Source organism: Melospiza melodia, chromosome 1, assembly GCF_035770615.1.
Source record: "Melospiza melodia melodia isolate bMelMel2 chromosome 1, bMelMel2.pri, whole genome shotgun sequence".
NCBI classification, from domain to species: domain Eukaryota; kingdom Metazoa; phylum Chordata; class Aves; order Passeriformes; family Passerellidae; genus Melospiza; species Melospiza melodia.
In genome coordinates, this window is record NC_086194.1 from 174,195,417 (window position 1) to 174,219,230 (window position 23,814).

The 23,814-nt window shown below is 51.6% G+C and overlaps 3 protein-coding genes across 3 annotated transcripts; 2 read left to right on the forward strand and 1 right to left on the reverse strand.

Moving 5' to 3' along the window:
* Positions 1–3,873: 3,873 nt before the first annotated feature.
* Positions 3,874–7,657, forward strand: LOC134418810 (erythroblast NAD(P)(+)--arginine ADP-ribosyltransferase-like). Its single transcript, XM_063157740.1, has 3 exons — positions 3,874–4,615; positions 6,405–6,500; positions 7,590–7,657. The coding sequence occupies exons 1-3, from the start codon at positions 3,874–3,876 to the stop codon at positions 7,655–7,657; spliced, it is 906 nt and encodes a 301-aa protein (XP_063013810.1).
* Positions 7,658–12,022: 4,365 nt separating this feature from the next.
* LOC134418864 (NAD(P)(+)--arginine ADP-ribosyltransferase 2-like) lies at positions 12,023–16,198 on the reverse strand. Its single transcript, XM_063157870.1, has 2 exons — positions 16,066–16,198; positions 12,023–12,618 (listed from the first exon to the last, which is right to left on the reverse strand). The coding sequence occupies exons 1-2, from the start codon at positions 16,196–16,198 to the stop codon at positions 12,023–12,025; spliced, it is 729 nt and encodes a 242-aa protein (XP_063013940.1).
* Positions 16,199–20,235: 4,037 nt separating this feature from the next.
* On the forward strand, positions 20,236–21,628 carry LOC134418932 (erythroblast NAD(P)(+)--arginine ADP-ribosyltransferase-like). Its single transcript, XM_063157985.1, has 2 exons — positions 20,236–20,980; positions 21,543–21,628. The coding sequence occupies exons 1-2, from the start codon at positions 20,236–20,238 to the stop codon at positions 21,626–21,628; spliced, it is 831 nt and encodes a 276-aa protein (XP_063014055.1).
* The last annotated feature ends 2,186 nt before the right edge of the window (positions 21,629–23,814 follow it).

Genomic DNA, 23,814 nt, shown 5'->3' on the forward strand with positions numbered 1-23,814 from the left:
GAAATGTGCTGGTTTTGTATTAACTAAGAAGCCCATTTTGATGAATATTTATAATTAGGATTAACAGATTCTCTTGACAAGGTGCCCCCCTGATGTGGACCAGGAGAGATGTGTTGTGAGTCCGAGCTGATAAAGAATTCGATCTTTCTGCTACCTTCAGTTCCATGAGGGAGTTCGCTCCTGCCGATTCTGATATTGGTAGCTGGGACTATTCCACGGGACACTAGTGGAGGGACATGGGACTGGGATTGTAGAGTGGGGGCCTGGAGGGCTCCAGGCCGACATTGCAGGGTCACGGGTTGGTCCCTGAATTTAGTTAGGTGTCCTGGGTTGACATGAAATGGGTAACAGGACTGTGAGCAGGACTGGCATCTGGGAGAGGACCAAGGCAGATGGTTGGGGGCAAATGACGGGGTGGCTTAAGGAGTATGAGTGAGGTTCCTGAGCAACCTGGGGTCACAACAGGGCTATAAATGTCTGGGAGTATAAATGAGATCCTGGGGAGCACCAAGGGGACACTGGAAGGATAAACAGAGGATTGGGATTGGGACTGGGCGGCTGGTGTGTGGGGATTGAGAGACATGGACTCTTCAATGCCAGCAAAGCAAAGCCATTTATTACACCAGTTTACCAGGATTTATAGCTCACTATGTTCATACGAAAATTTTCTACTTGGACCCCTTGGCCCCAGTCCCCTTAAAAACACAATTTTCTCAATTATCCATCTTTCACTAGTAATGTCCTTGTTGTCTGTTTCACCAGCAACGTCCCTGTCATCTCTTCTTTACTCAGAGTGGTCAGCGTCAGAGGGTCAGAGTGACCAGAGATGATGTCTTCACTTCTGTTCTTTATTGAATTTTTCTCTCTCATGGTCTTCACTGTACCAGGGCTGCAAGGTCTGCTGTGCTCCCCATTTGAGCTTCTGTAGTGGTCTGGGCTTCCACATCTCCCTCTTTTTTGGTTTTTTATGTAATGCATACATGTTAAAGCAGTTCCCATCTGTAAGGCTATTATCTAATTAAGACCCCAGAACTGGTTATCTGCTAAATACAGGATGAAATATATAGAGTACAGATCACAATCCATAAAAATTTGCCAAAGGCAATCATGGCACTGACAAAGAGATTCACTGCATAGGAGAACAAAAGGATAATGTCTAAGGCCTCCTAGGAAATGGGAATAAATGGCCACTGTACTAAAGTTCATCTGGTTGGAGATTGGTGGCCATGCTGAGCCCCTCACAGAGGAACCCTTCCCATGTACCCCCGTGTGTCCTCAATGTCCCCTCAGTATGTGTCCCACTTTGTCCCCGAGTTTCCCACACTGCTCCCAGTAACCTCCCTGCCATGGCTCTCCTGGCTCAGCCCCTGGCACTGCTGGCAATGACAGTGACCACTGCAGCCATCAAGGTTGTGCCGCTGGACAGGACCCAGGACTCCTTCAATGACCAGTACCGGGGCTGAGGCCCTGCCATTATCGCAGCCTTGCCAGCCCTCAGCCACTTTGAGTTCTAGGTGAATCCTCCCTTCTTCACCCAGACCTGGGTGAAGGCCGAGGCTCATTGGCAAAGCCGGGGTTCCCACTGTCCCCTCTGGCATCTCCAGCCCAGACCGTCACTCTCATGGCCTACACAACAAAGGACATTTACAAAGACTTCAACGCAGCCATGTGTGCAGCTGCATGCTCCTGCCAGGAATCGGAGAACAACTTCTGCTTCAAAACACTGCATTTCCTGCTAACTGATGCACTGGTGACACTGAGGCATGCTCAGAAAGGGCAGTGTCACCACGTGTTCTGGGGTGTGCATGATGTCCAATTTCAGGCACAGTGTGGCCAGAAGGTCCGGTTTAGTCAATTCACATTCTATTAACATATTGTGTCAAATAAAATCTATTACCTGATTCTATCAAAACAACTCCGTTAAATAATTCTACCAAAATTATTCCATGAAGTAATTCTGACAAAGCCAGTCAAAAGTGACCATTCCTAAGCAGGGCTCATTGTCACTCCCCATACCAACACTTGTGGGAACGTCTCTTTCTCCCACCTTTGAGGAGGACTGCTGGGGAGCGTGCCCTTCCTGAGGGAGGAACTTCACACATATTTCATTCCAAGTATGAATAGGGGAGAAGAATTTCTGTCTGAGAGGGGACTGGGCATTGCCAGAGTCAGGTAATGGATGGCCAGGCCCAGTTCTGGTGCTTTACCCTCAATTGTCTGTTCAGGGTTGGTGACTTGTGCTGGTTTTGGCCCAATTTAGCACCAGTGCCCTGCCTGGCTGGTGGGGACCTGCTGGATCAGATCTGGGGAATGACCGGGGGCTGCTGCTGGGTGACCAGTGGAGCTGGCCGTGTGGCCAGGGGCCAGGAGGGATTTGGAGGACACTCAGATGAGCGAGGCCAGGAAGTCAGGTAGTGATCATGTCCCTCTCCCTGCCAGTGAGGCACATTAGGAGTGCTGTGCCCAATTCTGTTCAGAGCCATTTCCAGCTGTGCTCAGGGCTGTGTCAACCTCTTCCCAGTGCCATGTCTAGTTTTACCCGGTGCCATGTCCAGTTCTGCCCAGTGCCATGTCCAGTTCTGCCCAGTGCTCTTGCCCATTCTGGGCTCCTCAGGACAGGAAAGACCTGGAGATCCTGGAGGGCAGCATGGATGATGACAGAACTGGAGCATTTCTGTCACAAAGTGACAAATACCAGAGAGAATGGAAATTTTCCCTTCCCCTGAAGGTGCTGGACAAAGCCTGAAGACAAACTGGCAGAAATTATAAAAGGATGGAGAAGTGTGCACACAGGATGAAAGTCACGGCTAGAACCGTTGGAGAAACAGCTAAAGGGAACTCCAGTGGGGTTTTGGCAAGTTCTGTAACAGGAACCAACAGCACCTGTGCAAAGAAATTGTTCCAGGAACAGTCCCTTTGATATCAAGGTATTTGGTGAAACTGAGCCCCAGAAGCCCCATTTTTATGACTCTCCAGGACAATAAAAGTTCTTGTCAAAGAAGGTGGATCAATGCAAATGATTTACTAGAAAAGTACATTTTCTGTATTAGATAAGGGACACATTTTAATGAATATTTATAATTATGGTGAATAAATACCCCATGGCAAATTTCCCCCTGATGTGCAGGACCAGGAGAGATCTGTTGTGAGTCCGAGCTGATAAAGAATTCTGGCTTTCTGCTATCTCCATATCTATCCGGGAGTTCACTCCAGCTGATTTAGGTATTGTGGAGGGGTGAGTGTGGGAGGACTCCTTGAGGGGACACGGGACTGAGGGATTGGGATTGCGGACATGGGGGAATACTGGGGGAGTCACAGGTCTGGGATTGGGGTGATGGGGTTTTCTGGGGGAAAATGAGGGGGGACACGGTATGGTGAGAGTGCGACTGGGGTCATGGGGGGCTGGGAGACACTTTTGGGGCTGGGGATGATGCCTGGATTTGGGTTGAGGTTATAGGGTGACACCAAAGAATTTCGGGAATGGTAGTAGGAGTGGGGTCTGGGGACCAGCTGAGGGGCACACCGGGGATCTCGGGGAGTGACCCCAGGATTTGGGTCGGGATTCTGCTGGGGCTGAGGGGACTTGTAGTCAGGTGTGGGATTGGGCTTCTGGTCGCGATGGTACTGTGGGATTGGGGTCTGTGGGGCTGGGGTATCTTGGGGAGGCATAAGTAACCCCAGGATTTGGGATCAAGGAACTCAGATATGTTTAGGTGTCGGCTGGGCAGGAGTGCCTCCCTTCCCCCTGACCCCACTCACCTGCTGATCCCACTCCCTTACCCAGTCCCTCACTGATGAACCCTCCCCGTGTCTCTCCCATGTCCCCTCTGTGTCCTCCAGTGTACACATCGGTCCCTGTGGCCTCTCCCTGCCATGGCCCCACTGGCTCAGACACTGGCACTGCTGGCAATGGCCATGGCCACCATGGCTGTCGACGTGATTCCCCTGGACATGGCCCCGGACTCCTTCGATGACCAGTACCGGGGCTGTGGCCCTGCCATGAAGGCGGCATTGCCGGCCCTCAACCGCTCTGATTTCCAGCAGAACGAGGAGTTTGCTGAGGTTTGGGTGAAGGCTGCAGCCAAGGTGCAGGGTCAGGGCCTCCCTGAGTCCCCTCTGTCTGCAGAGCAGGCCACTGCCATCATGGCCTTCACAATGACTGACCCCAGGACATTCAATGAGGCCGTGCATGTGGTTGGGCGCTCCAGGCAGGAATACCGGGACAACTTCCACTTCAAAACACTGCATTTCCTGCTGACCGATGCCCTGGCCACACTGAGGGACACTCAGAAAGGGCAGTGTCGGGATGCGTTCCTGAAGGTGTGTGACACCCGGTTCGAGACACAGCCTGGTGAAACCATCCGGTTTGGTCATTTCACGCCGGTGTTCCCGAGCAAACAAATTGGCGAGTGTCCCGGTGAGACAATGCTCGAGCTGCGCACATGCTATGGCGTGGAAATCCAGTTTTTCAGCGAACATCCAGAACCTGAGATCGTGCTGATCCCACCCTTTGAGACCTTCAAGGTCACCCAATACACCCTGAAAGGGGACAAGACACAGATCCAGCTCCAGTCTACCGGGACCTACAGCAAATACAACTGCGAGTGGCTGCGAGGTAACACTACAGGGGACAACCTGGGGGAATGGGGACAGCCATGATAAGGAACAAGGGAAAATGACACTGATTGGGGATGAGGTACAGGGACACCCACAGTGTGTGGGGGAACAAGGATACCCTGGGCTGGGGACACCAAGTCTGTGGACACTCACTGTGGGCACAGGGACAGGAACTCACATGACAGGGAACAGGGATGGGGACCCCCACTTCCAGGAGGGAACAGGGACAGGACGACCCATGCCAGGGACCAAGAGACAGAGACGGGGTTCTCCCAAGGGTACCAACCCTGTCCCTCTGATAAAGGCAGTGCTGTGGGGAGGGGCCCTGTGTACAAAAAAGGGGTGGGCCAGGACCGCCTCGTGCCATTCTGTGAAACCCTGTAACCCCCTATAACCCCCATGGCAATCCCTGAAGACCCCTCACCCCTGTCACCTCTAAGCCCACCATGACTCCCCTGACCTCTCTGGCCCCTGTACCCTCCTGTATCCCCCCCCAACTCCCTGTCACCCTGTCACACTCATGCCCCCATCTCTACTGTCATGCTTAACCCCCCATTATGGCTATCCCTGACCCCTTACTACCCCCATGGCCCCACTGATTTCCCTCTTTTTCCCCCAGGTTAGTGTGTCTGCAGAGCTCCTTTCCACCTCAGAGAACTCCTGACCCCCACAGCCTTGGCAGTGGCCACCAGGATCCTCTGAGCCATGAGGCCATCAAGGTCACCAAAGGTCACTGTGGACACTGCAGCAGCTGTGACCACCATGATCACCAAGACACCCTCAGCCACAAGGCTACCACAGCCACCCTGGCCAGTGTGGTCACCAAGACCATTGTGCAAATAAATTCTAATAAAAAATTCAATCAAAACAATTCTGTTAATTAATTCTGACAAAGCCAGCAAAGAGAGACAATTCCTAAACAGGGCTCAATGTCAGTCCCCACACCAACAATCATGCGAACATCTCTTTCTCTCAGCCTCGAGAAGCATCCCTGGGGAGCATCCCCTACCCAAGGGAGGAATGTCACACACTTTCATTGCAAGCAGAATAGGGAAGAGGAATCTCTGTCTGACACGACTGAATGTTCCCAGGGTCAGATGATGGATGGCCAGGCCCAGCTCTGGTCTTTTACCCTCAGTTGTGAATTTGAAGTTGGTGATTTGAGTTGGTTTTAGCCCCATTCAGCACCAAAATCAGATCAAGACCTCTCTCAATGTTGACCTGATGGCCACAAATGGGCCATTGTCCCTTGGCCACATTCTAGGCAGAGCATCCAACCACGTCCTGCAGTTCAGGGGACCTTAAAGGCGGGAAACTGGGAGGTTCAAGAGGGCAAGGGCAGGTCTTGCCCCTGGGAACAGACATCTCTGGCTGGGAAGGATTAGCTGGAGAAGCTGTGGAGATGAACCTAGGATTGCTGGTGTGTGACAAGTGAAGCTGGCTCTGTGGCCTGGGGCCAGCAGGGATCCAGGAGGTATCAGGAAGAGCAGGGCCAGGAAGTCAGGGTGTTTTCATGCCCCTCTGCCCTGCCCAGGAGGGCAGATCTGGAATGCCCTATCCAGCTCTGCCCAGTGCCATTCAAGTTCTGGGCTGCTCTGGACCCAAATCCTGGTCTCAGGGATGACGCTGCCTGAGCTGGGAGGTTTGGCCAGATGCCCACTGTGGGTCTGTCCAGCCTGACCTATTCCGGGATTTGGAGATTCTGGCAGTTGTGGTTCAGGAATTGTCCACCGGAGGGCAGCAGCTAGCACGGGCAATCAGCGGCACTGTGCTTGCGCTGCCCCCAGCTGCACTTCCAGTTGCCAACAGCAGGCGGCAGCACGAGCTGCTGATGCTGCTGAGCGCCCGCCCCGCCCCATCCCGGCCCCAGGGGCTCTGCAATGGTTTGGGATGGAGCGACCTTAAAGCCTGTCCGGTGTCAGCCCTGTCATGGGCAGGGACATCTTCCCCTGGGCCAGGCTGCTCCAGGCCCTGCCCAGCCTGGCCTTGGATACAGCCAGGAATGGGGCAGCCACAGGTTCTCTGGGCAACCTGTGCCAGGGCATCACCACCATCACAGGGAAGGATTTTATAGGAAAGATGGGTGGTGATGTCTTTGAAAAACTACTTGGATGGTTGAAGACTTTTATGAGAAATTGTTGTCAGTGTCTTCAAAATGGGTCTTGATATCTCTACACCAGCACACATGTGGTTTGTCATAGAACCCTGGTGGCTTGACCAGAAAGTTTGAAGTCCTGAACATTCATCTAATAAGAGAAATTGTTCCCCACCCAGTCTATTCCATAACTCACACAGCCTGAACTTCTGAACTTTGGGAGAAAATGCCAGCTTCAAGGGGGATATGGGGTAGGTGGTTGGGGAATGCTGCATCTTCCCAGTACTGTTGGAATCCATAAGGCTAGAGGATTTTTAAGAAATTGTTAAAAAAAGTATGTAGGCCTTAGATTGGAGTTTTGTTAGCATTGCAGAAAAGTTTCCCATGCAAGCAGAAAAGTTTCCCAAGCAGTAGACGTGACAAATAACAATAGGCTTCTGTAGAATTGGCTTTAGGATGGCAACAAGGTTATTTAATGTATATCTTTAAAAAGTTAGCATGAATAGAACTTTGTTCTTTGTCTCTTATGAACAAGTCTTTGTTTTAACTATCATTGCGTGTGCTTTGTGGGATTGGATAGAATGATTGTCAATACGTGTTTTCTGTGTCTGATTGGCTGAATTCTAGTCTGAGATAATTTTATGTTTTTCTATACCAGCGCTGCTGGAAGAGACATTTTTTGGTGTGGATCAGTGAGCTGTCATGTCTCCATTTTGTATTTTGAGACAGATGTGCTGGAAATAAAAGCAAAAATCTCTTCACTGGTCTGGTTAAAATGCTATCCATATTTGGATATTTTGCTGTGGCCTAGTGGGTTCCTTTTTTAAGACGTGGGTTCCTGACACAATTGGACTTATACTTACCCCGTCCTCCGCAGGTACCTCAGCCAATGGGAAAAGGGAGAGGGCAACATGCAGCCGGGAGTACGGGATAAAAGGAGGCTGAGCTCTCCGAATCCTTGAGAGAGAAACCCCACAGGGAATATGGCTGTGGAAACTCTGTCCCTTTATTCCAATCAAGTTTCAAGACTACTTTTTGAACACTTGGCTTTTCGTAGTGTGGCTTTTCCCCACATACTGAAGGTGCTGGGTAGAACTTAAAATCTGACTGGCAAAAATGATAAAAGGCTGTAAAAGTATTTACACAGGACAATAAAAGTGGCTGGAAGCAGTGGAGAAAGAGATAAAGGCAATGCAGTGGGGTTTTTGACAAATTCTGAAACTCAGAAAGAGCTGCACCTGCCCAAAGCGAAAGTTTGAGGCAAGGTCATCTGGAGATGTTGGAGCACTCAATGAAATGATCCCCAGAAACCCCATTTTCATGATCCTCCAGGACAATAAAAATTATTTCCCAAAAGAGTCAGAGCCATGCGAATTATTTATGGGAAAAGTGCTGGTTTTGTATTAGCTAAGGAGCCCATTTGAATGAATATGTATAATTAGGACTGATAGATTCTATGTGGCAAAGTCCCCTCTGTTGTGCAGCAGCAGGAGAGATCATGGTCCTTCATGGCCCCTCATGGCCCCCTCTGTACCCATGTAATCCCTGACTCCTCTCTGACCAGCCTCAACCCCCACACCTTCATGAACCACTCACCCCCCTCTTTTTCCCCCCCAGGTGGGAGCATCCCCAGGGCCCCCTCTCACCTCAGAGGGCTCCTCCTGGCCACTACAGCCCTGGTAGTGGCTACCAGTATTGTCTGAGACATGAGGTAAGGAAGACACTGTGGTCTCCACAATCACCAGAGCCACAGTGACCTCCAGAGAAAAGAGGCAACCAAAGCTACCAAGGCCACCAATGCCATTTTCCCTGGGTGGAAATAAGGAAAAAAAGAGGAAGAGAAGACAAAAAAAAATTTCCTACCTACTCCCCACCCCCCAACATCTCATTAACTGGCCTTTACTTCTTTGCCAATTCATTAATTTGCATTCTCTCCCAAATCCTGTGAATTCCCATATATTCAGGACTTAAACCAAGCCAAACTCTATTGCCGCTTCCCAATTAATTCAACCTAGAAAGGAATAATAGGAATGTTTCTTTACGAATAGATTGTGTGGATCTGGTGGTGGATATGGCCAGGGCCTTGTAGAGAAGGAAGTGACCAGGGAAGTTATCAGTTTCAGAAAATGTTCTTCATTGACCTGGCCTGCTGCTCAGACAAGGTCCAGCGAATTTCCTGAACTTTGAGAAGAACAGAGACTTAACAGGCTTATGAATTTGAATTTTCCTCCCCATGGTGAAGCTTACAGCTCATTTTAATGGTCATGTGTCTGTTACAGAAGGGCGGGGTGTGTAGCAAGAGGACATTCAGTAGCTGGATTAGGAAGTCTGCCCCTTCCGAATACCTCTGCCAATGGAGAAAGGGAGAGGGTGATCTGGACAGGAAATTGGGATTAAGAGGGGTCTGCATGGTCCAGCATTTTGAGACATCCCCATGGGGAAATTGCCCACGTCCTCTCCCTTTGATCATTAATAAAATTACAGAGCTCTTGTGTCTCCTTTGTGCAATTAAACCTCTGGCAAGGCAAATTTTTCTGCTCAGAGTGTAGATAGCGAAATGTTGTTCCACTTGAATCCTAACTAGTGTGCTTAGCTGAGGCCAGAGTCTCATCCACAAAATGGCGGCTCTGCCTTTTATACCCCTGGTGTTGCATCAGCCAAATACATATCCATAAGTAGTCATACATATACAGAAATATTCCTCCTATATCCCTGGCCCCTCCCAAAGTCAGCCAGTTTACACTTCCTTGCTGTCCATTGGTAGAGACCTTCCTTAAGTCTGTTTGGAGGTGAGGTGTTGTCCTGGCACTTCTCCTCAGCAACAGGCTTGGCCCTTTCCCAGCTGCCCCATGCAAGGGGCACAGGTACACGCCATCCCTCCACATGTCCCTGAAAACCCTGAAAATCAGTGCTGTATGGTAGGAACAATATGGGTGGGGGAAGGGGACTATGGAGAGAACAGAGGGTGTCCAAAGAAAATACTTCAATGACATGACCATACATCAACAAAACTTTTCTTAACATACAAACAATATTCATCCCTTAATTGTGAGAGTCAATCATCATATTCCCCATCTAAAACAAAGCTGTCGCAGTCCCACTCCTGGAAGGGTTCAAGGCCAAGGTTGATAACAAAGTTGGGGCTGCCCCACTCCTGCAAGGGCCTGGAGCATCCCAGCCCAGGGGAAGATGTCCCTACCCATGGCAGGGCTGGCACTGGATGGGCTTTAAGGTCGCTCCATCCCAAACCATTGCAGAGCCCCCAGGGCCGGGATGGGGCAGGGCGGGCGCTCAGCAGCGCCAGTCGCTCGTGCTGCCGCCTGCTGTTGGCACCCGGAACTGCACAGTGCCACTGAATTCCCACGCTCGCTGCTGCCCTCCTGTGGACAATTCCCAAACCACAACTGCCACAATCTCCAAATCCCAGCATGGGTCAGGCTGGAAGGACACAGAGTGGGCACCTGGCCCAACCTCCCAGCTCAGGTAGTGTTATCCATGAGACCAGGATTGGGAACCAGACCAGTTCGAAACTGGACACAGCACTGGACAGAGCTGGACATGACCCTGGATGGATTTGGACACGGCATTCCTGATGTGCCTCCCTGGGCAGAGCAGAGGAGCACAACCACTCCTTCACCTACTAACCCCACACCTCATGATGCCCCCTGGATCCCTCCTGGTCCCAGGACACCCAGCCAGTTCCACTAGTAATCCACCAGCATCCCCAGGTATTTCCCCACAGCTGGTGCAGCATATCCCCCCTGTCTCGGCCTGACACTGGGAACTGTTCCTCTCCAGTGACAGGACCTGCCCTTGCCCACTTGACCCTCCCAGTTTTCAGCCTTTAAGGTCCCCCTAAAGTGCAGGATGTGGCAGGATGCTCTGCCTGGAATGTGGCCAAGGGACAATGCCCCATTTGTGGCCATCAGGGCTACAGTGAGAAGAGTCTTCATCTGATTTAGGTTCTGAATTGGCCTAAAACCAGCCCAAATCCCCAATCCTGAATTGACAACTGAGGATGGATCACCAGAGCTGGGCCTGGCCATCCATCAGCTGACCCTGGGAACATCCAGTCCCCTCTGAGACAGAGATTCCTCTCCCCTATTCCTGCTTGCAATGAAATGTGTGTGATGTTCCTCCCTTGGGAAGGGGATGCTGACTGAGGATCCTCCTTGAGGCAGAGGGAAAGAGACATTCCCACGAGTTTTGGTGTGGGGAGTGTCATCCCACTGTGCTTTAGAATTGTCACTTTTGGCTGGCTGTGACAGAATTATTTAATGGAATTGTTTTGATCACATTATTTAGTGGAATTGTTTTAATAGAATTTTTCAATAGGATTTTTTTACACAACGGCTTTGGTGGGCACAGTGGTCACAGTCTCTGTGGTAGCCTTGTGGCTCAGGGAGTCTTGAAGTCTTGATGATCACAGTGACCACAGCTGCCACAGTGACCACAGTGACTTCAGTGACCTTGGTGGTGCTGAGAATGCTGGTGGCCATTACCAGGGCTGTGGTGGCCAGGAGGAGTCCTCCAAGTTGGAAGGAAGTCCTGGGGACGGTCCAAACCTGGGGGACAAAGAGGCATCAGGGGACCATGGGGGGAGTGAGGGGGTCTTGGACAGCCATAATGGATGGTTAGGGGTGAGAGGAGAGATGGGGGCCATGAGGTGACAGGGTTTCAATGGGGGCACAGGGAGGTACATGGGAGGGATCAGAGAGACCAAGGGGGTCAAGGTGTGCTTAGGGGTGACAGGGTTGAGGGGCAGCAGAGGGTGCCATGGGGGTGACAGGTGTTCAGGGATTGCCAGGGTCCTGGGAGGTGCTGCTGGGAGGACAGGGACACATATCCAGCACACAGGGACCATCCTCACAGCACTGCATTTGATGGGGAGGGACAGGGTTGGTACAGGCAGGGCCCCATCTCCGTCCTTCCCTTGCAGGAGTGGTCCTGTCCCTGTCACCTCCCAGATGTGGGGATCCCCTCTCCCTGTGCCCTGTCATGGACATTCTTGCCCCCATGCCCACAATTGGTGTCCCCAGACCTGGTCTCCCAGCACTGGAAGTCCCTGAATCCAAACTCTCAGTGAGTGTCCCCACAGGTGGCAGGGAGTGTCCTCACCCCCTGTGCCCTATCACGTGGGTCCCCTGTCTCCATATTGGGTCTCCACAGCTGTGGGTGTCCTTGTCCTGCCTACACACAGTAAATGCCCCTGTCCCTGTCCCCATGCCCCCCCCCCATGACATATCATGGGTGTCCCCAAGTCCACAGTGAGTGTCCCCATCACCCCAGACTGTCCCCTGTGCTGTCACCTCAGTGCCACTCGCAGTTGTATTTGTTGAAAGTCCCAGCAGAACGGAGACTGATCCATGTCATCTTCCCATTCCGGGTGACTTTGGTGACTTCGAAGATCTCAAAGGGTGGGATCAGCACCTCCTCCTCCCCTGGATACAGGGAAAACTGCTGGATGTCCACGCCATGGCACGTGTGCACTTCGAAAATCGTGTCTGTCCCAAAGTGCAGAGCAATCTCTTTACGTGGAGACGTCGATGTGAATTGACCAAATCGGACACTCTGGCCACGCTGTGCCTTGAAACAAACGTCACGCACGCCCCGGAACACGTGATGACACTGCCTGTTCTGAGCCTGCCTCAGTGTCACCAGGGCCGGGGTCAGTAGGAAATGCAGCGTTTTGAAGTGGAAGATGTTCCTGTATACCTGGCAGGAGAGCCCAGCTGTGCGCACAGCTGCATTGAAGTCCTTGTAAATGTCCTGCGATGTGTAGGCCATGAGAGCCACAGCCTGCCATTGGGATGTCAGAGGGGACACAGGAGAGCCCCGCTTGCGCCACTCAGCTTCAGCATGATACCAGCCCCAGGCAAAGTGAGGATTCTTCTGGTACTCAAAATTGTAGAGGTCCAGCAACTTTGCGTTCATGGCAGGGCCACAGCCCTCATACCGGTCATCAAAGGATGATGGCCATGGTGGCCATAGTCACTGCCAGCAGTGCCGAGGTGTGAGTGAGGAGGGCCATGGCAAGGAAGGCCCACCACGAGCAGTGTGGGACACTGGGGGACAAAAAGGGACACACTGAGGGAACACTTGGAGCACAAAGTAACACATGGGAAAAGTTCCTCTGTGATGGGCTGAGGAGGGGAACTGGGGCCAGCCATGGGGTGGAGAGGCAGCTTTGGCTACAAGGCCCCTGGAAACATCCTGGGATGCTGAGCCCAGGACCCTGGGGTCATTCCTGGACTTCCATCAGAACCCCACTCCCATCCCATGGTCCCATGTCCTCAACCCTTAGTGTCCTCCTAGAACCCCAGGAACTTAATTCCAATTTTGAGGTCACTCCCTGTCCCCCCAGCTGCGACTCCCAGGACCCAAATCCCACTCCAAAATATGCACCCCCTGGACCCCACTGCTTTGACCCCTCCCCCCCCAGTGTAATCCCTATGCCCACTAGCCCCACAATCCTACTCCCAGTCCCTTGTCCTTTCCCCCTCTAGTGCCACCCCAGCCCAAACTCTGGGAACAGTCCCTGATCTCCCCAATTTTCCCTTCAGCGCCCAACCAGTCACCCTGTCCCAATCCAAGTCCTGTATTTACCCTTCCATTGTCCCACCAGTGCTCCCCAGGAATTCAAGCCTACTCCCAATCCTCTGCAACTCTCTTGTGACCCCAGATCACTCTGGGACTTCACCCAAATTCCTAAAGCCACTCCCTCACCAGCTCCAGTGTCCCCCAAGTCCATCTCCCAGACCCAAAACCCGCTCCCAGTCCCATTACCCATTTCATGTCACTCCAGGTCCTCAACCCAAATCTGGGGGTCACCCCCTATCCCCACAACATCCCCCTGGAGCCCGCCATGGTCCCGCTCTGCAATCCCAGGCCCATCTCCCTTGCACAAGTGTCCTCAGTGTCCCCCAGCCCCTGATACCGAAATTGGCCCGAGTGATGTCCCTGCTGGAAATGGAGGTAGCAGAAAGCCAGAATTCTTGATCAGCTCGAACTCACAGCAGATCTCTCCTGGTCCTGCAGATAAAGGGGGACTTTGCCATGGGGTATTTATCCACCACAATTATAAATATTCATTAAAGGGGCTTCTTAAACAATGCAGATATGTCACCTTCACTGGAAATAATTTGCATGGTTGTGGCTCTTTCTGGAAGTCCATTTATGGTACTGGAGGGTCATCCAAAGGCGTTTCTAAGTGTGGTTTTCACTGAGTGCCCCAATATGCCAGATGACCTTTCCTGCAACTTCTGCTTTTTGCAGGCACTGCCCTTCTGTGCTCCAGAATTTGCAAAAGACCCACACTGGAGCTCAGGGGTACCTGCTGGAGCAGCTCTGGAGAAGAACCTGGGGGTGCTGGTGGGTGACCAGTGGAGCTGGCTGTGTGGCCTGGGGCCAAGAGGGATCCAGCGGCATCAGGAGGGGCAGGCCCAGGGAGTCAGGCAGTGATCGTACCCCTCTGCCCTTCCAAGGGAGGCACATCAGGAGTGCTGTGTCCAGCTCTGTTTGGTGCCAGATCCAGTTCTACCCAGTGCCATGTCCCTTTCTGGGCTGCTGCTCTGGACCCAATCCTGGTCTCAGGGAAGACGCTGCCTGAGCTGGGAGGTTGGGCCAGGTGCTCACTCTGGGTCCTTCCAGCCTGACCCATTCTGGGATTTGGGGATTGTGGCAGTTTCAGTTTGGGAATTGTCCACCAGAGGGCAGCAGCGAGCTTGGGAATTCAGTGGCACTGTGCAGTTCCGGGTGCCAACAGCAGGCAGCAGCACGAGCTGCTGGCACTGCCGAGGGCCAGCCTCGTCCCATCCCAGCCCCGGGGGCTCTGCAATGGTTTGGGATGGAGTGACCTTAAAGCCTCTCCGGTGCCAGCCCTGCTATGAGCAGGGACATCTTCTCATGGGCAAGGCTGCTCTATGTTTCCCAACCTGGCTCTGGACATGGCCAGGGATGGGGCAGCCACAGTTTTGTCATAGATGGGTAATGTGATAATTGACTCTCACAACTAAGGGGTGAGTATTGTGTGTATGCTAAGAGAAGTTTGGTTGATGTATGGTTATGGTATAGTAGTTTGTTGTTTGGGCATTCTCTGTTCTCCCCACAATCCCCTTCCCACCTTCCATATTGTTGCAAACAGACAGCTTTGATTGTCAAGGTTGTCAGGGTCATGTGGAGGGAGGGTGTGCACCTCTGCCCCTTGCATGGGAGCGTTGGGAAAGGGCCAAGTCTGTTGCTGGGATGGCGTGGGATGACAACACCTCACCTCCAATCTCACACAGGAGAAAGGTCTCTACCAATGGACAGCAAGGAAGAGTCAACTGGCAGACTTTGGGAGGGGCCAGGGATTTATAAGGAAAATGTTTGAATATGTATGACTGCTTATGAGTATGAATTTGGTTAAATGCCACAAAAAGGGGGTATAAAATGCTGAGCCACCATTTTGTGGCAGTTGGCCACACTCCCAGTGCTGTCCCTTTTTCCTTATTCAGTCTCTTTGTTGTGTTGTTGAGGTCTAATTAACATTTAAAAATTTAAAGTGAGTGGTCGTTTCTCAATTCCCTGTGGTCCCCAATATCACCAAGACATCCATGAGCCCCAGAAAAGAGAGATCACCGAGGTGCTAAGGCCACCCCTGACATTTTCCCTGGAGGAAAAGAGAAAAACAGGAAAAGAGAATGGAAGACATATCAAATTTCTTGGTTTTTTGAAAATATTAAGATGAATGCTACATGTATATGTTCAAATAATTTTGCTTTTATTTCTGCTATTAACAAAATCTTAGATGGTCAACATGGTAGTTGTGGTAGGTGACATAGTTATGAATGAACGGTCTCTTTGGTTGGGATAACATCCAGTGAACATGTCATGAGGACCCTGCCATTGATATGCCAATTTTGCGCATCTGCTGTCTGAAGAAAGTATGGACCAAAGGCCAAACTGGAAGTGATAAAGAGAAGCAGCCAAAACCACAGCCAAGAAGCAGCCATGCTCTAAGAAAGGCAGACCCAAGGATGGGCCGTGTTAAATAGTTCTTGGAATATGGAAGCTAGTTTATGGAAGTATATGGATATGCATAACAGTCTATGAATAGGCAATCCCAGTCCCATGTCACTCCACAAGTGTCCCCTGGAGTCCCCCCAGCTTCTGATATTGAAATCAGCCGGAGTGAACTCCCTGATGGAACTGGAGGTAGCAGAAAGATGGAATTCTTGATCAGCTCAGACTCAGAGCAGATCTCTCCTGGTCCTGCACATCCCGGGGGACCTTGCCAACAGAATCTATCCATCCTAATGATACATATTCATTAAAATCGGCTGCTTAGCTAGTACAGAGCCAGTGCTCAAAGTGGCTGAGGGCTGGCAATGCCGTGGTCATGGTGTGGCCACAACTCCAGTACTGGTCCTCAAAGGAGTTCTGAGCCATGTCCAGGGGCACCACCTTGATTGCCAGCAGTGCCAGGGTGTGAGCCAGGAGGGCCATGGTGGGGAAGTTACTGGGAGCAGTGTGGGACACTGGGGGACAAAGTAGGATCCACTGAGGGGACACTGAGGACACATGGTAGTACATGGGAAGGGTTCTTCTGTGTAGGGCTCAGCATGGCCCCTGAGCTCCAGTGATACGAACTTTAGAACAGTGGCCATTTATTCTCATTTCCAAGGAGACCTTGGACATTATCCTTTTGTTCTTCTATGCAGTGAGTCTCTTTGTCATTGACACGATTGTGTTTGCTAAGTTTTTATTGATTGTGATCTGTATTCCATATATTTTATCCTGCATTTAGCATACAACCAGTAAGAGTATTAATAGGATAATAGCCTTACAGATGGGAACTGCTTTAAAATCAAGGTGCACAAACTCTTTGCATAAGAAAAAAAAAAAAGACTGAGATGGTGGAGACCAGACCACTATAGAAGCTCCACTTGGGAGCTCTGCAGACCTTGTGGCCCTGGTATGGTGAAAACCATGAAAGAGAAAAACCCAAGGCAAGATCAGAAGTGAAGTCATCATGTCTGATCACTCTGACCATCATGTCTGGACACTTCTGACCTTCACGCTGACTGCTCTAACCAGAGAAGAGATGACAGGGACGTTGCTGGTCAAAGAGATAACAAGGACTTTATTAGTGTAAGAAGGATAATTGAGAAAATTGTGTTTTTAAGGGGATTGGGGCAAAGGGGTCCAAGTAGAAAATTTCGTAAAAACATAGTGAGCTACAAATCCTGGTAAAGTGGTGTAATAAATGCCTTTGCTTTGCTGGCATTGCAGAGTCCATGTCTCTCAATCCCCACACACCAGCTGCCCAGTCCCAATCCCAATCCTTGGTTTACCCTTCTAATGTCCCCCTGGTGCTCGCCAGGATCTCATTTGTTCTCCCAGACCTTTGTAGCCCTCTTGTGACCTCAGGCCGCTCAGGAAAATCACCCAAATTCCTAAAGCCAGTCCCTCAAACCCCCCCCCCACCTCCCCCGCCCCCATCAGCCTTGGCCCTCTCTCAGATCTCAGAACTGCTCCCAGTCCTCTTACCAATTTCATGGCACCCCAGGACCCCAACCCAAATTCTGAGATCCAGCCCTGACCCTGCAATGTTGGCCTTGAGCCCTCCATGCCCCCACTCTACAATCCCAGTCCCATGTCCTTCCACAAGTGTCCCCTGAATTCCCCCCAGCCACCAATATTGAAACTGGTTGGACTGAACTCCCTGATGGAACTGGAGGTAGCAGAAAGCTGGAATTCTTTATCAGCTCAGACTCAGAGCAGATCTCTCCTGGTCCTGCACATCAGGGGGGACCTTGCCAAAAGAATCTATGTATTCTAATTATACATATTCTTTAAATTTGGCTGCTTAGCTAGTACACACCCAGCACTTCTCCCTTAAGTAATGGGCATGGCTCTGCCTCTACCAGTAAACAATTTTTGTTGTCATGGAGAGTCATAAAAATGGGATTTCTGGGTGTAGTTTTCTCTGAGTGCTCCAATATCTCAGATGACCTTGCCTCAAGCTTTCGCATTTGCAGGCTCTGCTCCTTCTGTGTTGCAGAACTTGCCAAAACCCCCTCACTGCAGTTACCTCATCTGGTTCTCCACAGGTTCCAGCCACCTTTGGCCTGCTGTGTGCTCACTTTTACATCCTTTTATGGTTTTTTGCTCATTCACCTTTAAGCCCAACCCAGCACCTTCGGGAGAACTCAAACTTTCTATTGTTTCTCTTATTACTTACCCCCTATGACCCCAATCACACTGTTGCATGTTCCCCCAGTTCCCCCCAGTCCCACTCCCCACTTCTCACTAGGTTGCTGCCACACCTCAGATACCACTTGGTGTCCCTTATCAGCTGACATCCCTGTAAGAACCTTGAGCCTTGGGATGATCTCTTGGGGCAGTGCCTGCGTGACTTCCCTGGCCTTGCTGGTGTGACAGGAACTGTTCTGGAGCCCCAAAAATGATCCACCAAAACCAGGAGATACCTGAGCCCATGTTGGCGTGGTGGCTCAGAAATTCCATTTGTCATTTATCATTGGGAGTGTTTCCACTTCCAGTGATGCCCGGAGTTGATGGTTTTTAATTCACAGGGTTCTTTTGAAAACAAATTGGCCATTGCTCATTAACTGATCTGACAGTTTTGTCCTACACTCACTGAGGATCTGAGGCTTCAGACCAGTGCCCATCACATTGATTCCCCAGAGCTTTGCTGGTGCTTTTCTCCTTTAAAAATTGCAGCATCAGTTGGGGAGGGCCTGGCCTGGTTATTGGGAGTTACCTCGCACTCACTTAACCAGCCTCCCTCTTTATTGTGGGCTTCTAGATAAGCAGCCAATTTTCAATCTGCCCAACTCTATCCAGGCCTCACCTTTGGGGCTGAATTCCTCTCTCAGGAATTAACACCAGGATGCTTTGTTGCAGAACCTCTCATGCAGCTTTATTTTAAGCCTATTTACCCACAGGGATTTGTCAGTCCCCAAGTTGGTGTGCCCTGGATTGTAGTACGACCACTTCTTTGGGCAGCTGGGTGGTATCGAGGAAGGACAATATTTCTTGTTTATATTTAATTGGAGATCCCTGTGCTGTTAATTGACTTCTTTCTCTGCATATGGCTCCATGGGCATAAGCAATGCTCAAAGCAGATGGCAAGTGCGTTCCTACATTTCCTCTTTTTCTCACTGGCAATTCCAGAGGACTTTGTAACACGGCGAGCTCCTCCCTGTGTTGCACATCCCCTTGAGTCTATGGCGAGTATATACCATAAACTTTTGTCCCACATTGGATTTCTGGACCTCTTGGATGAGGAGAACAGTCTCTGAGAAGTGGGACTGGCCTTCAGGGGGGTGAGCAATAAGAGAGAGAATAGAAAGTTTCAGATCCCTTAATGGTGCTAGGTACAGTTTAAAGAGGAATGAGCAAAAAACAATAAAAGGATGTTTTATAAACAATAAAATGTGTACACAGAAGAGCAAAGGTTGCTGGAACCTGTGGAGAAAGAGATAAAGGGAACTCCACTGAGGGGTTTTTGACAAGTTCTGTAACACAGAAGGAGCAGCCCCTGCCCAAAGCAAAAGTTCAAGATGAGGTCATCTGGGATATGGGACACAGTAAAACCCACATTCTGACATCCCATTTTTATGACTCTCCAGGACAATCAAAAATATTTCCTGGTAGAGGCAGTCATACAAATTGCTTCTAGGAATAGTGCTGGATTTGTATTGGCTAAGAAGCCCATTTTATGGGTATCAGTATTTATATTACAATGGATAAATTCCCTGTGGCACAGTCCACCCTTACCTGCACAACCAGGAGAGATCCACTCTGAGTCCAAGCGAATAAAGAATTCTGGCTTTCTGATACCTCCAGCTGCATCAGGGAGTTCACCCCAGCCAATTTCGGTATCAGGGACTGGCGGACTCTAGGCAATACTTGGTGAGGACATGGGATTGGGATTGTGGTGCTGGGGGAACACTGGGGGAGTCACAGGACTGGGATTGTGTTGTGGGCTGCTCTGGGGGTAAGTGAGGGGGAACATGAGATGGTGGGAGTGGGATTGGGGTCATGGGGGGACTTGGAGTCACTGTAGGGGCAGGGGGTGATGTCCAGATTTGGTTGAGGTTCTGGGGTGACACCATGAATTTGGGGACGGGAAGTGGGATTGGGGTGTGGAGACAGGCCGAGGAGGACACTGGGGGGCTCAGGGAGTGACCCCAGGATTTGGGTCGGGATTCTGAGGGCACTTGTAGTCATGGGAGTAAGATTTGTCTTCTGGGGGGCCATGATACTGTGGATTGGGATTGGGGTCCCGGGTGCTTGGGAGATGTTGGAGAGGCATAAGTAACCCCAGGCATAAGTAACCCCAGGATCAGGGACCCCAGACATGCCCAGGGGTCTGCTGGCCGGGAGTGCCTGCCTTCCCTCTGGGCTGGTGCCACTCCCCTGCCCAGTCCCTCATTAAGGAACACTCCCCATGTCTCCTTTGTGTCCCCTCTTTGTCCTCCAGTGTCCCAGCCTGGTCCCTGCAGCCTCTCCCTACCATGGCCCCCCTGGCTCAGACCCTGGCACTGCTGGCAATGGCCATGGCCACCACGGCTGTCAATGTGATCCTCCTGGACATGGCCCCGAACTCCTTTGATGACCAGTACCAGGGCTGCGTCCCTGCCATGAAGGCGGCATTGCCGGCCCTCAACCGCTCTGAGTTCCAGCAGAACAAGAAGTTTGCCGAGGTTTGGGTAAGGGCTGCAGCTGAGTGGCAGAGTCAGTGGCCCCCTGAGTCCCCTCTGTCCCCAGACCAGGCCACTGCCATCATGGCCTTTGCAACATCTGATCTGTCCAGTGTGTTCACTGAGGCAGTGCTTGTGGCTGGGCGCTCCAGCCAGGAGTACCGAGACAACTTCCACTTCAAAACGCTGCATTTCCTGCTGACCGACGCCGTGGCCACACTGAGGGATGCTCAGAACGGGCAGTGTCGGGACGCGTTCCTGAAGGTGTGTGACACCCGGTTTGAGGCACAGCGTGGTGACACCATCCGGTTTGGTGCATTCATGCCAATGTTTCCGAGCAAACAAATTGGCGAGTGCTCCAATTCCACAATGCTAGAGGTGTACACATGCCATGGCGGGGAAATCCAGTTGTTCACCAACCTACCAGAACTCAAAATTGTGCTGATCCCACCCTTTGAGACCTTCAATGTCACCCAATACACCCAGGAAGGGGACAAGACACAGATCCAGCTCCACTCCAGTGGGACCTACAGCAAATACAACTGCGAGTGGCTGCGAGGTGACACTACAGGGGACAGCCTGGGGCAATGGGGACAGCCATGATAAGGCACAGGGGACAATGATACTCACTGGGGATGGGGGACAGGGACTCCCATGGTATGTGGGGGGACAAGGATACCCTGGAGGAAACCAAGTCTGGGGACATCCATTGTAGGCACAGGGACAGGAGCACCTGTGCCAGGGGACAACAGGAACAGGGGACAGGGACAGGGACAGGGACCCCACAGGGTACCAACCCTGTCCCTCTCTGATGAAGGCAGTGCTTTGGGGATGGGCGCTGTGTACAGAACAGAGGTGGGCCAGGATGCCCCCATGGCACTCCCTGAAACCCTGTAACCCCCTGTGGCAATCCCTGACTCATCCTGCCCCCTGTCACTCCTAAGCCCACCAAGACGCCCCTGACCTCCCTGGCCTCTGTTCCCCCCTCATGCCTCCCCTGACACCCTGTCATCTGTCACCTCATGGCCCCCATCTCTCCTGTAACCCCTAAGCCTCCCTTTCTATCCCTGACCCCTTCACTCCCCTCATGATCCCCTTACGTCTCTCTCTTTGTCCCTCAGGTGGGAGTCTCCCCAGTGCCCCCTTCCACGTTGGAGGACTCCTTCTGGCCACCACAGCCCTGGCAGTGGCCACTGGAATCCTCTGAGCCACGAAGACACAAAGGTCACTGTGGTCACTGCAGCAACTATGGCCACCATGACAACCAAGGTCACTGTTGTCACTGTGGCCACCACAATCACCAAGACCACCATGACCCCCAGAGAAACAAGACCACCAAAGCTTCCAAGGCCACCACTGCCACTATGGCCACCATCGCAGCTATTGCCACCATGCGGCCACTGGGGCCACCATTGTCACTGTGGCACTGTGGACACCACAGCCACTCTGGCCACCATGGTCACTGTAACCACCAAGACCACTGTGGCCACCTTGATCACCAAGATTACTTAAGCCACAAAGTTACAACAGCCAATGTAGCCACTGTGGCCACCAGCATCATTGTGCAAAGCAATTCTATTAAATAGTTCTATGAAAACAATTCTATTAAGTATAGCAGTCAAAGCCAGCTAAAAGTGACAATTCTTTAGCAGGGCACAATGGCACTCCCCACAACAACTCTCATGGGAATGTCTCTTTCTCTCAAACTCAAGGAAGATACTTGGAGCATCCCCTTCCCGAGGGAGGAATATCACACACATTTCATTGCAAGCAGGAACAGGGGAGAGGAATCTCTGTTTCAGAGGGGCCTGGATGTTCCCAGGGTCAGCTGAATCCCAGCTCTGGTGCTTCATCCTCAGTTGTCAATTTGGGGTTGGTGATTTGGGCTGGTTTTAGCCCCACTCAGCACCAAAAGCAGCACAAGACCCCTCTCAGTACAGTCCCGATGGCCACAAATGGGGCATTGTCCCTTGGCCACATTCTAGGTAAAATATCCTGACACATCCTGCACTTCAGGGAGACCTTAAAGCATGGAAATTGCAAGGTTCAAGAGGGCAAAGGCAGGTCCTGTCCCTGGGGACAAACAGTCCCCAGTTGCAGTCCAGGCTGACGTTGATCTGCAGAAGCAGCTCTGGAGAAGGACCAGGGGGTGGTGGTAGGTGACCCGTGGAACTGGCTTTGTGTCCTGGGGCTGGGAGGGATGTAGGGGGCATAAGGAGGGGTGGGACCAGGAGATCAGGGTGTGTCCGTGCCCCTCTGCCCTTCCCAGTGAGGAACATCCAGAGTGCCGTGTCCAGCTGCTCTGTTCTGCCCAGCTCTGCCCCGTGCCGTGTCCAGTTCTGGGATGCTCCAGACCCAATCGTGTGCTCAGGGTTAAGGCTGCCTGAGCTGGGATGTTGGGCCAGGTGCCCACTCTGGGTCCTACCAGCCTCACCCATTCTGGGATTTGGGGATTCTGGCAGTTGTGGTTCAGGAATTGTCCACCAGAGGGCAGAAGGGAGCGTGGAAATTCAGTGACACTCTGCAGTTCCAGGTGCCAACAGCAGGCAGCAGCACGAGCTGCCCTGCCCAGCCCCATCCCAGCCCCGGGGGTTCTGCAATGGTTTGGGATGGAGCGACCTTAAAGCCTGTCTGGTGCCAGCCCTGCCATGGCAGGGACATCTTCCCCTGGGCAAGGTTGCTCCAGGCCCTGCCAATCTAGCCTTGAACACTTCCAGGAGTGTGGCAGCCACAACTTTGTTATAGATTGGCAATGTGATCATTGACTCTCACGATTAAAGGGTGAGTATTGTGTTTATGTTAAGCGAAGCTTTGTTGATTTATGGTTATGTGATTGTAGTTTGGTTTTGCTGTCCCAACAGTCCTCTTCCCCCCCCCTCCCTGTGTTGTTCCCACCAGACGGCCCTGGTTGTCAGGCTTGTCGGGGACATGTGGAGGCCAGACATGTACCTGTGCCCCTGCCATTGGGCAATTGGGAATGGGGAAAATCTGTTGCTGAGGTGGCATGGCATGCCTCGCCTCACCTTACCTCACCTCACCTCACCTCACCTCACCTCACCTCACCTCACCTCACCTCACCTCACCTCACCTCACCTCACCTCACCTCACCTCACCTTACTTTACCTTACCTCACCTCCAGTCAAGTTACAAGAAGGTCTCCACCAACACACGGTGAAGAAGGGATGAATGGCAGACTTTGGAAGAGCCAAGGTTGGCTGATGCAACACTGAGAGTATAAAGGCAAAGCTGCTATTTTGTGACCGAGACACTGGCAGTCAGCCATGGTCCCAGTGCTGCCTATTTTCCTTATTCAATCCCTTTGTTGTGCTTGTTGGGGTTTAATAAACCTTTAAAAATTTTAAGTGAGCAGTTGTTTCCCACAGTCAACGTGGT

Bases quoted from the DNA above. Each gene is read 5' to 3' on its own strand.
- LOC134418810 (XM_063157740.1), top strand. From the start codon at position 3,874: ATGGCCCCACTGGCTCAGACACTGGCACTGCTGGCAATGGCCATGGCC. The intron at 4,616-6,404 runs GTAACACTACAG...CGCTGCCCCCAG, and splicing joins CAACTGCGAGTGGCTGCGAG to CTGCACTTCCAGTTGCCAAC. The intron at 6,501-7,589 runs GTTTGGGATGGA...CGTCCTCCGCAG, and splicing joins GCCCCAGGGGCTCTGCAATG to GTACCTCAGCCAATGGGAAA.
- LOC134418864 (XM_063157870.1), bottom strand. From the start codon at position 16,198: ATGGCCCTCCTGGCTCACACCCTGGCACTGCTGGCAATCAAGGTGGTG. The intron at 12,619-16,065 runs ACTTTGAGCACT...TGGACCTCTACA, and splicing joins GGCATTGCCAGCCCTCAGCC to ATTTTGAGTACCAGAAGAAT.
- LOC134418932 (XM_063157985.1), top strand. From the start codon at position 20,236: ATGGCCCCCCTGGCTCAGACCCTGGCACTGCTGGCAATGGCCATGGCC. The intron at 20,981-21,542 runs GTGACACTACAG...TTTGTCCCTCAG, and splicing joins CAACTGCGAGTGGCTGCGAG to GTGGGAGTCTCCCCAGTGCC.